General features: G+C 37.0%; 1 protein-coding gene across 3 annotated transcripts in view; it reads right to left on the bottom strand.

The window, feature by feature from the left end:
- Positions 1-13876, bottom strand: part of LOC145668362 (uncharacterized) — a 112625-nt gene that overhangs the window by 51931 nt on the left and 46818 nt on the right. For all 3 annotated transcript variants that reach the window (XM_081736134.1, XM_081736133.1, XM_081736135.1), the window contains exon 6: positions 8969-9149. In XM_081736134.1, the coding sequence (XP_081592260.1) occupies positions 8969-9149 (181 nt within the window). The remainder of the gene's footprint in view (positions 1-8968; positions 9150-13876) is intronic.

Genomic DNA, 13876 nt, shown 5'->3' on the forward strand with positions numbered 1-13876 from the left:
ACCAATACAACTTATTTCGAACTCAAGCTAAGGCGAAAGCTGCTGACCTGTATCCATCCTACCACAAAGTTCTCGAAGCAAAAAAAGAATGCTATCCTCCGCCTGTCTCTGCAACTGACACTGCAATTGAAGTCAGTCTACAAGATCTTTTAGATCACACAGCTAATCGACTTTTGCAAGTTCAGATGCCATTCGCTCTGAACTCAGATGGAAGAGAGTGAAGTAAGAAATATCACCCTTTTCTGTAAATGGGGCTTCGATGGTAGTAGTGGACAGTCTGCGTACAAGCAGAAAGGTGTTGAAGGGACTATAATTGACAGTGATATATTTGTTACATCTCTTTGTTCCGTTGCAGTTATACGCTACGTCATCAAACGCAAAGCAGAAAACAATCATTTGGCAAAATCCCAGGCCATCATCTGTACGCTTCTGCAGACCTCTGCGGCTTCAGTTTCTTAAAGAAACTCCTCAAATATGCGACAAAGAAAAGGAGTACATCGAACAGCAAATTTCATCCCTCAAATCAACGAATGTGATGTGTGCAGATAGACATATTTCTGTCACTCATCATTTGGTATTAACAATGGTTGATGGCAACGTATGTAACACTTTAACGGACACATCATCATCTCTGAGATGTTACATTTGTGGTGCTCTCCCGAAGGAGATGAATGACATGAATAAGGTACGGAAGAGACATGCTAATCCATTGCACTTCCAATTTGGGCTATCAACACTTCATGCATAGATTCGGTTCTTTGAATGTTTTCTTCATATCAGTTATCGTCTTGACATAAAGAAATGGCAGATCCGTGGTCAGGAAAATATCAACAAGGTTGCACAAAGAAAGAAGGACATCCAAGAGCGGTTTAAACAACAAACAGGCTTATTGGTAGACATACCTAAACCTGGTGGAAGTGGGACCACTAACGACGGAAACACAGCACGTAGATTCTTCGCTGATCCAAAACTGTCTGCAGAAAGAACAGGCATAGATGAAGTTCTAATTCATCGCTTTTCTTCCATCCTGCTCGCCATGTCTAGTGGTCATGACATAAACGTGTCATCATTTCAGAAATATGCACAAGAAACTGCAGAAAGATTTGTCAATCTTTATCCATGGTACTACATGCCAATATCTGTTCACAAGATTCTTATCCATGGCCCCGTTATTATCGCATCTGCTCTACTGCCATTTGGGCAGTTATCAGAGGACGCTTAGGAAACGCGACACAAAGATGTCAAAAGCTTCAGAGAACACCATACCAGAAAGACATCAAGAACGGAAGGAAATGTGGACCTCTTTCATCGGTTGCTTTTAACATCAGATCCTGTTATTTCCACTCTTCGGAAGCTACCCCATAAGAAGCTTGCTACACTTTCTTCTGATGTTCTTCAGCTACTAATTTCACCTACACAGCAGAAAAGTACAGATGCATGTAGTTCCAGTTCTGTGGACGTAATGGATACACAACTCTCTGTAGACAGTTCTCACAATAGTGAGAGTGATTAAGGTAAAGTAAGTAGGTCTAAACTTCTTAGATACATATACATCTATTTCTGTTTATTTCTATTCATTTCGCCTATATGGGGCCACGTGCCCCGTACGTCCCCCATGGCTACGGACCTGGTTCTCAGTCATAATTTACGATTTTTTTGTTGGGCTTATGTTATAGTACCATGTTTTCCACATAGGAACAACATACACCATGATTTGAATTTCGCTCACACAATCATGCCTTTCGGACCACTGTGCAGTGGCTTGGCTGCCTGCTCTGTGCGAGGTTGCGTGACGCTAGCAGTGCCTGTGTTGTGTCTGTGCTCGTTTATAATGATTAAACGAATTGAGAACCCCGCCAGTTGTGAAGTGAGGGCCGTGATTAAATTTCTTAATGCACGAAACGTTCGACCTTGTGAAATTCATCGCCAATTAAAGGAGGTGTATGGAGACAATGTGATGGACGAGTCGTCTGTTCGGCGCTGGTGTCGCAACTTCAACCTGGGGAGGGGGAGTACACACGACGAGGAGCGTTCAGGAAGACCATCTGTCATTACAGATGAACTGCTGAGATCAGTAGACGAATGCGTGAGGAACGATCGGCGCGTCACAATTGATGAACTCTGTGAACATTTTCCTAATGTGTCTCGAACAATTGTTCATGAAATTGTCAAAGACCATCTGCAGTATTCAAAAATCTGTGCAAGGTGGGTCCCTCGCATGCTTACAGATGAGCACAAAACCAAGCGTAAGGCTGCAGCACTGACGTTTCTGGGACGTTATTCCGATGAAGGAGACTTTCCAGAATCGCATCATTACAGGGGACGAAACATGGGTTTGTTATGCATCACCTGAGAGTAAACGACAGTCCATGGAGTGGCATCACGCTCATTCACCAATCAAACCAAAAAAAATTCAAGACAGTTCCATCCACCAGGAAACTCATCGCAACCATATTCTGGTATCAACGAGGTGTACTGCTCATTGATTTTATGGCCCGTGGAGAGACAATTAATGCTAATGCGTATTGTGGAAAATTAAAGAAATTACGGCGGGCAATACAAAATCGACGGCGAGGTATGTTGTCTACAGGCGTCATTCGCCTTCATGATAATGTCAGGCCCCATGCAGCTACGAAAACACAACTTCTGCAGCAATTCAAGTGGGAAACTTTCGACCATCCACCGTATAACCCGGACTTGGCCCCTTCGGATTTTCATCTCTTTACGAAGCTTAAAGACTTTCTGGCGGGAAAAAGATTTGACAGCGATGAAGAATTTAAACGAGGGGTGACTACGTATCTCAATACGCTGGCGGCGGAGGACTATGACGCTGGAATACAAAAACTCGTCACACGGTATGACAAATGCCTCAATTTGCTTGGTGATTATGTGGAGAAGTAGTGTAAAGTATGCTCTTTCCAATAAAAGTGTGTATATTTGTTAATATGTACTACTGTGTCTTTATTGCACAAACGGGTACCACTTTCCGGATGGCCCTCGTATTTGTTAATACATTACGTAGTTTCCAAGTTATAGAGTTGTACTTTCCTGCAGGACTTTATGGACTCCCTGTATATCTGACTCAGATGTTAGCAGTGGCGCATGTAGGCAGGTGTAAGGGGTCATTTCTGTCTTTTTTTTTATCACATACAATGTGTATATGGAAATAATTTGAAAAATAGATACCAAACATGTAACGTGAGGGGTTCCAGATAAATGAAAGTAAATATTCATATTATTTAGTCGTAAATTGATGCATGTGATAGAGGATGGAATGGACCATTCTTATCCCATATTTTATTATAGGCCTTTTTCCTAGTCATCAGATAGATCCAGCGGCATGAATGAAATTTGCAATCACTTTTGTAACACGTCTGTATCGCTGAATCTATCTGATGAATTGTGAGAATTGTTAATACATTTGAAAATAATTGTAGATCTGAAGAAGTGTGACGGTGCACCATTCATTATCAGCTTATTGTGAAGAATGGTAGGAAACAAGAATAACTTAGGTGTAAAGAAAGCGTATCTGTAGGGGATATGGAGCAATTTTTCTTAGAAAATCCCTTATTACTAATACTGAAAAAGCAGAGAAACAAATACCGAGCGCTACTCAGTATAAAAGATTTCAGTCAATTTTTGGAAATGGCATGAAATATATGTCGCATTCTTTGTTATGAATCAAAATGACGTGTGGGAGCAAGCGGCAGAGGGGGGCAAGTGAGAATGTCCAGAAGCTAATAAATTTACTTGCACGATATTTATGTAATTCTTGTAGGGTTGAAATAGGGTCGAAATTAATATTGATGTACACTCATGTCCAAAATTATTGTCGCATGTCTATAAATATGTTGTTGTAAGAATATAATTTGATAATGAATTTGCCCAATATTTCTTATAATGTTAGTATGTGTATAATTGGCAAGGACATATATGTGGCAAATTTCATGTCAATAGAGCAGTAAATGAGAACAATAAAACGAAAATTAAACTTTCTTGTCCATTTAGCAACATTTTGTTTTACTCATTCTAATTTTTGTATTTATAATTATTTTCCTATGAAATTTTCCACAAGTATGTATTTCCCGATTATACACATAGTATCAGTATTAAAAGTACCCTGCATAATTATTATCAAATTATATTCTTACAAGAAGACAGTTATACATATACGACAATCATTTTGGACATGAGTGTACATATTAAGTTCACCATTATTGCGGTTCGTACTTTGGCTACTTTGGCCTGTTAGAGATGTCCAAATGTATTTCTGAGTGCTAATAAAGGTTAAAAGTTCATGTACAATGTCATAATTTATTAAAGAAATACATCAAAAAGAGTTTAAAACAATTTCCTCGTATGCTGTACATTTTGGAAAATTTACATTTCTGATCTGACGGTACTTTTGAGTCAGAGAGTCCGCCAAAAATTCATGATTTTTTTTTTAATTGTTACGCAAAAATATTTCATTGTGGGCCAATTGGCCAATTCAAGCAAAAACATCTCACAAGTTCATGTCTAACTTCTTTATTTCAAAATGTCGATAAATAAAGGGTTAAAGAGTGCCTGTATTAAAAAATAAGCCATTTGTTTCCTTTTTATGCCGACTCTGTTAGAAGTCGAAGTATGGTATACTACTTATGGGCTGCCCTGTGTATACAAATATTGCAGGAAAAATTTGCCATTGTCTTATGTCCAATATGATTGCCATAGAGAATTATTAAACTTAACTAAACTTAGCACAAATTCCAACTATTCAAAAAGTGAAAAACAATTGATGCTGCCAACTCTACTCAACTTTTTCCATTGATTTTTTCAATCGATTGTACAAAGGAAATACATTTCTCAGCTGAACGTCCCATGCTACTCCCTTTAGGTTAAAAGAGACAAATGAATTATGAAATAATTGGTGAAATATGAATGTGGAAGAAAACGGACGAATCGCGAGAATACACATGGACATGATGTTGTCCACCACAAACCCATGGTGGACATTTGCATCAGAGATGAACGTTCTACCACTGAGCTACCTCTCAATCAATTTTGTAAAAATCATTCAGTCACATTCTCATTAACATACATACTTAAGTGTGTAATTTGAAATGGATACAAAAACTAAGTAATAATCTCGTAAAAGATAACTAGCTTTACTTCTCGTACATTTATAATAATAACTTCTACAATAGGGACACGATAATATTTTCATCATGCATCGAAACAAATATGCAATCAAATCCGGTCGTTTTAAAAGGAAATGAGTAATTCACTCGATCATTCAATTTCAACATCGACTGATTAACGTAGATTCTGAATCACACGTGTTCCTATCGAAAATCGAAACCTGGTATTCCGCGCCGAAGACGCGTTTGCACATCATATACCACAAGGAAGCTTCAATATATGCATGAAGTTCTGCAAATCTACCGGGAAGCGAATTTACGGAACTCCTGTGAGTGTTGTCCGCCTTAAGCTGACCCTCTTTACTTGACAATTGATTATTCTGTACTTATTGTTATTGTAAAATTATTTATTTGAATACAAATGTAACACTTACATTCGTCTGTGGTTTCGCATGCTTACTTTCATAGTAGCACTTCAGTAATATGCCATTTAATATGTGATTTAAGAATATTCATTTGTTTCCTAAATGATTCAAAAAATTACGTAAACATACCTATGTTATTAAATTCCGAAATTGTAAAGTACACTAACAAAGTGTTTCTATTCTTTTCCTTCATAATACTTTGAATATACTCGTCGCAAAAAAAGATTCCAATTTCTACTGTGGATTTCTGTCATTCTTCATATAATATGAATCATTCTTTTGTGTGTGTGAAGTGGAACAAATTCCAGCCTGCCATTTCCCTCATTCTGAACACGTTAGTGCAGTGCAGACTCCGTCCTATTTCCCCTCTTCCCGCGAACCCACTGAAATTGTTATTTTTTTCAGTCACGAAATATATATATAATTACATTGAACGTACGAGTAACATTTAAAGGGCTGTTTCATGAGGCAGACGATTGGAACACTAATGAGCCAAGCAAGAAAACGTGAACGGAGAGAAGCATCATCACTTACACTATGTTGCCAAATCCTTCACGCATCAATGAGGATTACAAACACCATATTAAAATAACTCATCTTTCGTTCTGTCGTTAAGTAATTCTTGAGATTTTTTCTTCTTCAGACGGACGGACACGAGAACTCCTTCGAAGCTAAGCAGTTAGTGTACGCGTCTTTGGTGTTGGGGACCTGGGTTCGATTACAGACGAGAGTCCACATGATTTCGGATCCCACGTTAATCTATAGGTCCACGTCTCACATAGCCTCGCTGCTGAAAGGGACCTTAAACTGAAAATCAAATCAAATCAGACGGACACTAGCCATTTCATGTCAAATCAACACACGGTTTTGGGATCGACTCTTACAGATTGTAGAGATATTTTATACTCTGACCGCTATCATTAGTATGTGGAATAAGCGGAAATCTCAAGTTGACTTGTTAACTGGTTTCGAAATTATAGGCCCTGAAAGTTCTCAAAATTTACCAAAAAGTTCCAGAGTGACATTTGTTGGATTGGTATTTGCGGCTTATCTACTGGACCTAGGACGTTGATTAAGACATTTTAAAACTTTTCGAATGGTATGTAACACTATAGAATTTTCTTTCTAATTTTTTTTCGAAAAAAATCCAAATATTGAATCTGATTTTCTCAAAAAACCACATTCAAAAAATTTTGAAAAAAAAAAAAAATATATATATATATATAAAATAATATTTGGACTGTTATGAATGTATTCCCAAATTTTAGTTTGGGATCATTTGTTACAACTTTCACTTTCAAACATGGAGTTGAAAATCGCGTTAATTTACTTTATCTATTATTATTATTATTATTATTATTATTATTATTATTATTATTATTATTATTATTATTATTATTATTATTATTATTATTATACCAAAAACAAGAATTATTAAAATCAAATTAACAACACAGTGTGAAAAAAGAATATTGATCAGATTCCTGTCCATATTGGAACGTTCAAATCTTCTCTACAAACTGCTTACAACTTACTTTGGAGTGAATTTGAAAGGCACTTTCGGTTGCCACACTACATCTCTGTCGAGTGAAGTGTATAGTCGGCCTGTTGGGGTCACAGAGTTCACTTTACACAGTACATCCAATATATGAACTCAGAGAACATCTAACCTCGCCGCAAGACATACGCCAGCCACATCTCTTGTTATAGATTGCAGTTATGTAACCACTGATGTTTGCCACTGCCCGCTTGTTGTCGAATTTGGTTAGTGCCGGTTCTAATGAACTCTGGCAACACGAAAATACCTTGACAAAAAGTTCGGGAGTATCTGAAGCTGCAGGAATTAACGCATGAAATTTGTGTCCCAGGAATTGTTGTGTTTTGTTGAAGCGATCTTGCAGGAATATTGCTGATCCTGTGAATTCTTCTTGACTGACAAATGTAAAATGCACTTCAATATTTTGCCACTTTCCAGTCAAAAAAACTGCCGAGGTGAAGAGTTATTTCATCATATGGATGCTACAGATTTGCTCAGGCTGCAAACCTCTTGATTATGCCACCAACTCCATTTCAAGATTACTTTGCATGAACTGTTGCAGCAAGATGCCACTGTTTTTACGCCAAAATCAGCTCTAAGGAAACATAAGTGTAAAATGTTCTTTTTGTTCTTGCACTGAGCACTAGATGCATCAGAACAGTAGTGTATCTTATTTATTTTTTTAAATTTTATTTATTTATTTATTTATATCTAAACTGGTTTCTCAAGAGCACAATAAGTTTTTGCTGAAAGCAGTACGAACGGCAGTGTTGTATTCTAGATACTCCAAAATTACAACATTGCTCTGTTTCTCTTTCCCCTTCATAGTACACTATAAACATTGATGACATCAGCTTAATTTCCTGAAGATAGGGGATGGGGGTTAACGGATGGGCAAAAAATATTTGGAAGGCAGTTATTCTTTTGTATACCGAGAGGACAGTTTCATATATTTGACTTACATTACAGTAACACATGTACCGAGGAGCACACACAGTCACGAGGGACTTGCTCATTAATCCAGTGATAGCTTTGCGCCACATCCTGTGCCACAAAATTATTATTTCCATCCACTGTACACCAAGAATCTAAATTGGAAATGAGAACTCTTGTAACAAATAATCCCATGCTGATCCCAAAATAAACTTCGGGAATCACTCAGAACAGTCTGTATATATATACATTTTAATTTTTTCGAAAAAAAAATTAAAATCTATAGTTTTACATACCATCTGGAAGTTCTTTCATATGCTTTAAAATGACAGCCTAACCAACCCCCTAGGTCCTTTAGGGCAGCCCAAAATGTCAACCGAACACATGTCACACACACAATTTTTAGTAAATTTTAAAAACTTTGGGGACCTGTAATTTCGAAACTAGTCAGTCAGTCGATATATCAATCTGAAATATCAGGGTTTGTCTTTTTCAGTAGTACCAAGAACTGAACCAAATATCATCAGAAACTTCCAAAGGAAGGTAGAATTTGTTTGAAAATTGTAATTTGACAGAATGGCTCACACACGGATAGACAGGATAAATATGTGAAGAAGTTTCAATAGGTAAACAAAAGTCCATTCAAAATAATAATAATAATAAGTCGACGGTATGTAGTTGTTGTGAATAGTTGGCTTATCTAAAAAATATTTTGGAGTTGAGAAAAAGAACTATTTAGGAAAGCCAACTTTTTTTTTTTTCTTGGGGTACTGGACAGAAAGTTAGATTTTTGTTACCCACTTCATTGCTATAAAGATTTTAGAAGCAGTTTAGAGTTTTACTTCTATGCAATTTACACATGGACTCTCTATTACTTCATCAGCAATTGGACTGTTTCACTACTTGCTCACATAATTTTGTGGTACTAACGATTTCATGAACAGATAACTTACCTGTGTCTAGATTGGGAATGGACTGCAGGTGACTGTCAACTGAACCAGAACCAGAACTTGGTCCCTGTCCTGATGTGGGAGAATACAATGATATCGGAGATAGAAAACTGGAATCTGGAGTCATACTTTTGGCAGTTGAAGAACTGTACGTCTGGCTAACGAGATTTGATGGTATTGAAGCCTATGGGCAGAAAGGAAAATATCTTAAGGTTCTTACACTGATATACATTAATATGAAAATAAACTATTTACTTTTACAAATTCAAAACATGAAGCTACGTTTCACATAGTAGGATAAACAAATTTTTATTTTACTATCGAAGACGGATACTTAGAGTGTAATGTTTCAACAGGGTTTACATGCAGGGCTATACTGCAACCCAGGGGCCCACCGGGAAAGTACTTTCTAGGAGGCCCACTCACACGCACGTACTGCCCCCTTTCCCGACAGTAAACGGAGTCCGGAACTGTTACTCGGATCAAGTATGCTGGAAAGTCTTAAAACGCAGATTTATTTATTTTTTTTTTTTTTAAAGCAGTAATTTCTCCCCTACATTGACTGATCTGATGTAATGCCCAATCCCCCATTCTTCTCTTGCAACTGTACAATCGTCTGCACAAGCTCGATTACTTCATATCTCCCCCTAAAATAACAATGCCGCACTTGTGCCATAAACCTTTCATAGGCACCCCTGCTGCATATACAAATACATATCTGAAGCATCAGAAGTAATTTATAGTTTATACAAATGCAACACTTCTCCATTGTCCTGTATTAACAGCAGAATCGTAGCTAGTGAGGTTGGGCGAGCGAGGACGTCGCCTCAGGAGCTGATAGAAAAGAGGGTGCCGAACGAGCAAGAAAGGGTGTTGGAAATGAATGAACGACGTGTCGCCCCGAAAAAGTATGTGCGCCCTATTAAATCAATATTGTTGTGGGATTGCAAAGGAATAATTATTAAAAAAAAAAAAAAAAAAAAAAAAAAAAAACAATCTTTCTCGCTTCGCTCGCAACCCAAACGTTTCAATAAGTCACAACAAGCTTTTACTTATTACTTAAAGAAAGTTATACATGATTTGATATAGAAGGCCGCAAGCTGCTGTTTGCGCAAGAATATTAAAAATGAAGGTAAACAAAGGGAATAATAACATTTTTGAACTTGAAGCAGCGGTAGAATAGGGGCTTAAAGTGTCCAAACTTAACCTAACGAATTTCGTCTTTTTCAAAGACTGATCACTACCAGTGATTTTTTTAAAATTCCAGAAGGAATTTATTGGGACGATTTCACCATCAACTACCTGTATCGCCAGGATATCTTTTTTGTGCATACGTATCAAGTTGTGTGATATTTTTATCTACCAACATACAATCATATACACTAGGGTGGTTCAGTTTTCCAAAAGTGTTTATTCTAATTAAGACACATCTTCAATTTATACCATTTACTATAGAGTTCACTTCTCGTGAAATTTTCTCTTCCTAGTCCAAAATTTAGGGGTCCCCCCAAAAATGTTTTTCTTGCCTTCAAATAATTTTGAAACAGCTTATATGCAGATACACAACACTTCGATACGAAACAAATTACTACGTGCGTACAATTTTCTACATTGTCTGGGTGCATCCATTCGTTTTCCACCGCTCTTACGGGAAATTATTATGTCGGTACAAAAGTAGAAATGTAGTAGTACCTGTATTAAATGAATCTGCAATGCAGGTAGCGTCTAAGGATGAACATGTCGCACTTGTAACAAGCAAAGACTTCTGAGCAGGTGACATGGCTTTACGATGCTTTGCAACCAACTTTAAAAGATACTGTTTACTCGGACCATGGTGGGTCTGATTTAAATCACTTGATTATTTTAATAAAAATCGCTGATTTAAATCAAATTCCGAAATAAAATAATTTAAAGTGAAAATAAGTAAAATCCCGTTTCTGTTCTGTTATTTCGGTTACGGAAGTTAATAATCATAATACATTGAGACTCAAATGTACAGTATGTACAGCATAGTATGAAAACAAGTGTCATGCACAGGATAATTAGGGAAAATCCCGATTTGAACGGGTAACGAAGCAAAGCTGTTTTCTTCTCTTCGTAACAATGGGTTTGGGTTTTCAAATCATTAACTATTCCAACGGGTAAATCACCATCGACATTTAAGACGAAAATTCTTTTCGTCTATCCCCTCTCAGATTTTTTTTTTTTTCAAGATTTATAACGGCGAAATTTATGTATTTCGTGCCTCAAGCTAGTTCTATTTTTTAAAAAAATATGCCCCTACCAAATATCAGTAACTTTTGTGAAAAAAGTGACATTTTGATAAACGTTGCTATACTTTTTCCTTAATGCTTAACCTTTTAAATTATATTACCTATTTTTATTCTATTAAAAATCGAATCTTCATTATTCGATTAAAAAAGTACCAATAAACCTTTTTACTTCGTTTTTCTTTCCAAGACTGAAGGCATTGTAGAACATGTTACATATGCTTTCACGCCTTTTTGCGTCGAGACATAGTGTGTGGTGACATAAATTTAAAAAGATATTTTTTTGTTATGCCTATTATTATTATTATTATTATTATTATTGGCAGACTTACACTTTGCATTCAAAAGACTGAAATATTGCACACTCGTTCAGTGCATCTCTTAGTATTTTCTAGATGTTTTCAGATCTCTGTGTGAAAATGGGGGTCCAAAAGGAAAAATTTAAAAACCTTTTTCCGCGATTCTGATGAGACATATAAATGTTACAGTTTGAAAGGGTGTTCTATTCTGAAGAAAATGACGTACGAAGCATGATCCTAGAATAAATAGGGATGTTTCAGGAAACTGTTACCTGAGATACTGTTTTATAAGGGAATCTGGGGTATTTGGGGGATATTATTTTTCGCGGGCTTACTTTTGCACCTAGAAGATTGAAATTTTGCACATTTATTCAATGCACCCCTTAGTATTTTTCAGTGTTTCAGATCTCTACCTTAAAACAGGGGGTTGGTCCAGAGGGGTAGAAAGTAAAAAAGGGTATTTTTAACAGAAAATCCATTTTTTCGTGATTTTTCCGCCCCAGATACACGATGCAGACATTTGAATGATACGATTTGAAAATCTTTTATTCTTAAGAGAATAATATACAAATCACGACCCTAGGATAAATAGAGATGTCTGAGGAAATGTTTATATTACATGCGGGTTATCTGGGGCATTTGGGGATGTTCTTAGCTCATTGTTAAATATTTCCCCGCCTTTACTATTCAAGATAGCTTGAAATTTTATACACACATTTAGTACACCCCTTAGTATTTCCCAGTTGATTTTGAGATATGTGCGTTAACACAAGGGAGTCCAGAGCGGATCAAAATTTGAAAAAAAAAAAAATTAAAAATCAGAAAAATCCCATTTTCTCTCAAACCTTCCCCCTTCAGGTACATGATAGGGAAATGTGAATGCTACCGTTTCAAAGGCTGTTCTATTCTGAAGAGAATGAGGTATGAACTATGGTCCTAGGATAAATAGGGATGATGATGTAGCTGCTTGACTGAAAGTCCATAATTTTCCTTTTTAAAAAAGCCATAATTTAAAAGGGTTAAGAAACATTGTTTGGGATTAACAGACGTTAACAATTGGGGATTAATTCAAAATTCAACCCTAATACTTTCACTTAAATGGCATAATTAGCATTTGATGCTAATTCCTAATGCTTTTTCTTCAGTTCGCGACTTATAATATACGAGGAAAAAGATTTGATTTAAAACAAAAAAATCGATTTAAATAAAAAAAATCAACAAAAATGTTTTTTTTTTTTTTTAAATCATGATTTCTTTCCACCCTGACTCGGACTCATCCTTCGTTAGGCAATTGTTAAAATTAGTAGCAAAAGTGATCGCATGCTGAGCAGTGACGTTGACAACTACCATACCCTTGAGAGCATTCTTAAATTCCTGGTATGTAGATTCATCCTTCCACGTTGACGGATCTATCACTCAAGAAAGGTGAGAGACTTCTCTTGGCCATGTAGATGTATCGCATCGAAGATCCTTCTCGTTTTCTAGGTGGTCCAGTCATGGAGGGCTGTCCGAGATAAGTTCTTCCTCTCCAACCTTTTGAGTCCTTTCCTTAATGGCGTGTCCAATTTATCCACCATCTCCCTTTTGTCCTGGTAAGAGACTCGTTTGTCAAGAAAGCCAAGTTCCACTAAACTCTTCCGAGAGATACCACAGATATCTCTGCAAAGCATTTAAAGCCATTTTGAGACTGGCTCGATCTGGCAGACCAGCATGAAGTCAAAATCGTTTTTCAGAGCGTGAGCAGCGATTGGCTCATGCCAGCATGCACAGTACAAAAGACTGACGAAGAGACTACGTTCATTAGCAGTTGGTTTCAGCTGTCTGCAGAACAACATCTTTATAATATAAATTGCCTTTGTTATCCACCTGGCATGGTGGAAAGCGGTAGGGGTTTCAATGCGAACTCGTCCTTCAAGTTGTTCATCCAAGAAGGCATATGAAAAAAAAACAAAAATTCTTTGTAATCGTCACGTAGATGTGCAGGAAATTCAATTGCATTTTTCAAGAAACTCAATGCTAGGGATTTCAGGTCTGATAGGTCCCCTGATTCCGATAATCTTTCCCTCAGATCAGGCCCATCGATTGCAGAGCTCCAATAATCGTGATACAGAGAATGCCATTGCTCCTTGAACCAAGCAAACAGGTAGATGTTCGGCCCTGCCTTGACCTTTGTACTTGAAGATGTCCGACAGAATAACTTCCAAAATGTGATGCCGGCAGGGTATCCAGAGGAGCTCCTTACCCAACATCTGCTGAATTTTGATGCAAGCTTCCTGCAAAAGGCCGATGTTCTGTGCTGTTGTGTCAAAGACAAGTTGATCCTGCAAGCCACATTCTAGGAT

This window comes from Thermobia domestica, chromosome 13 (assembly GCF_964235325.1).
Source record: "Thermobia domestica chromosome 13, izTheDome1.hap1.1, whole genome shotgun sequence".
NCBI lineage: Eukaryota > Metazoa > Arthropoda > Insecta > Zygentoma > Lepismatidae > Thermobia > Thermobia domestica.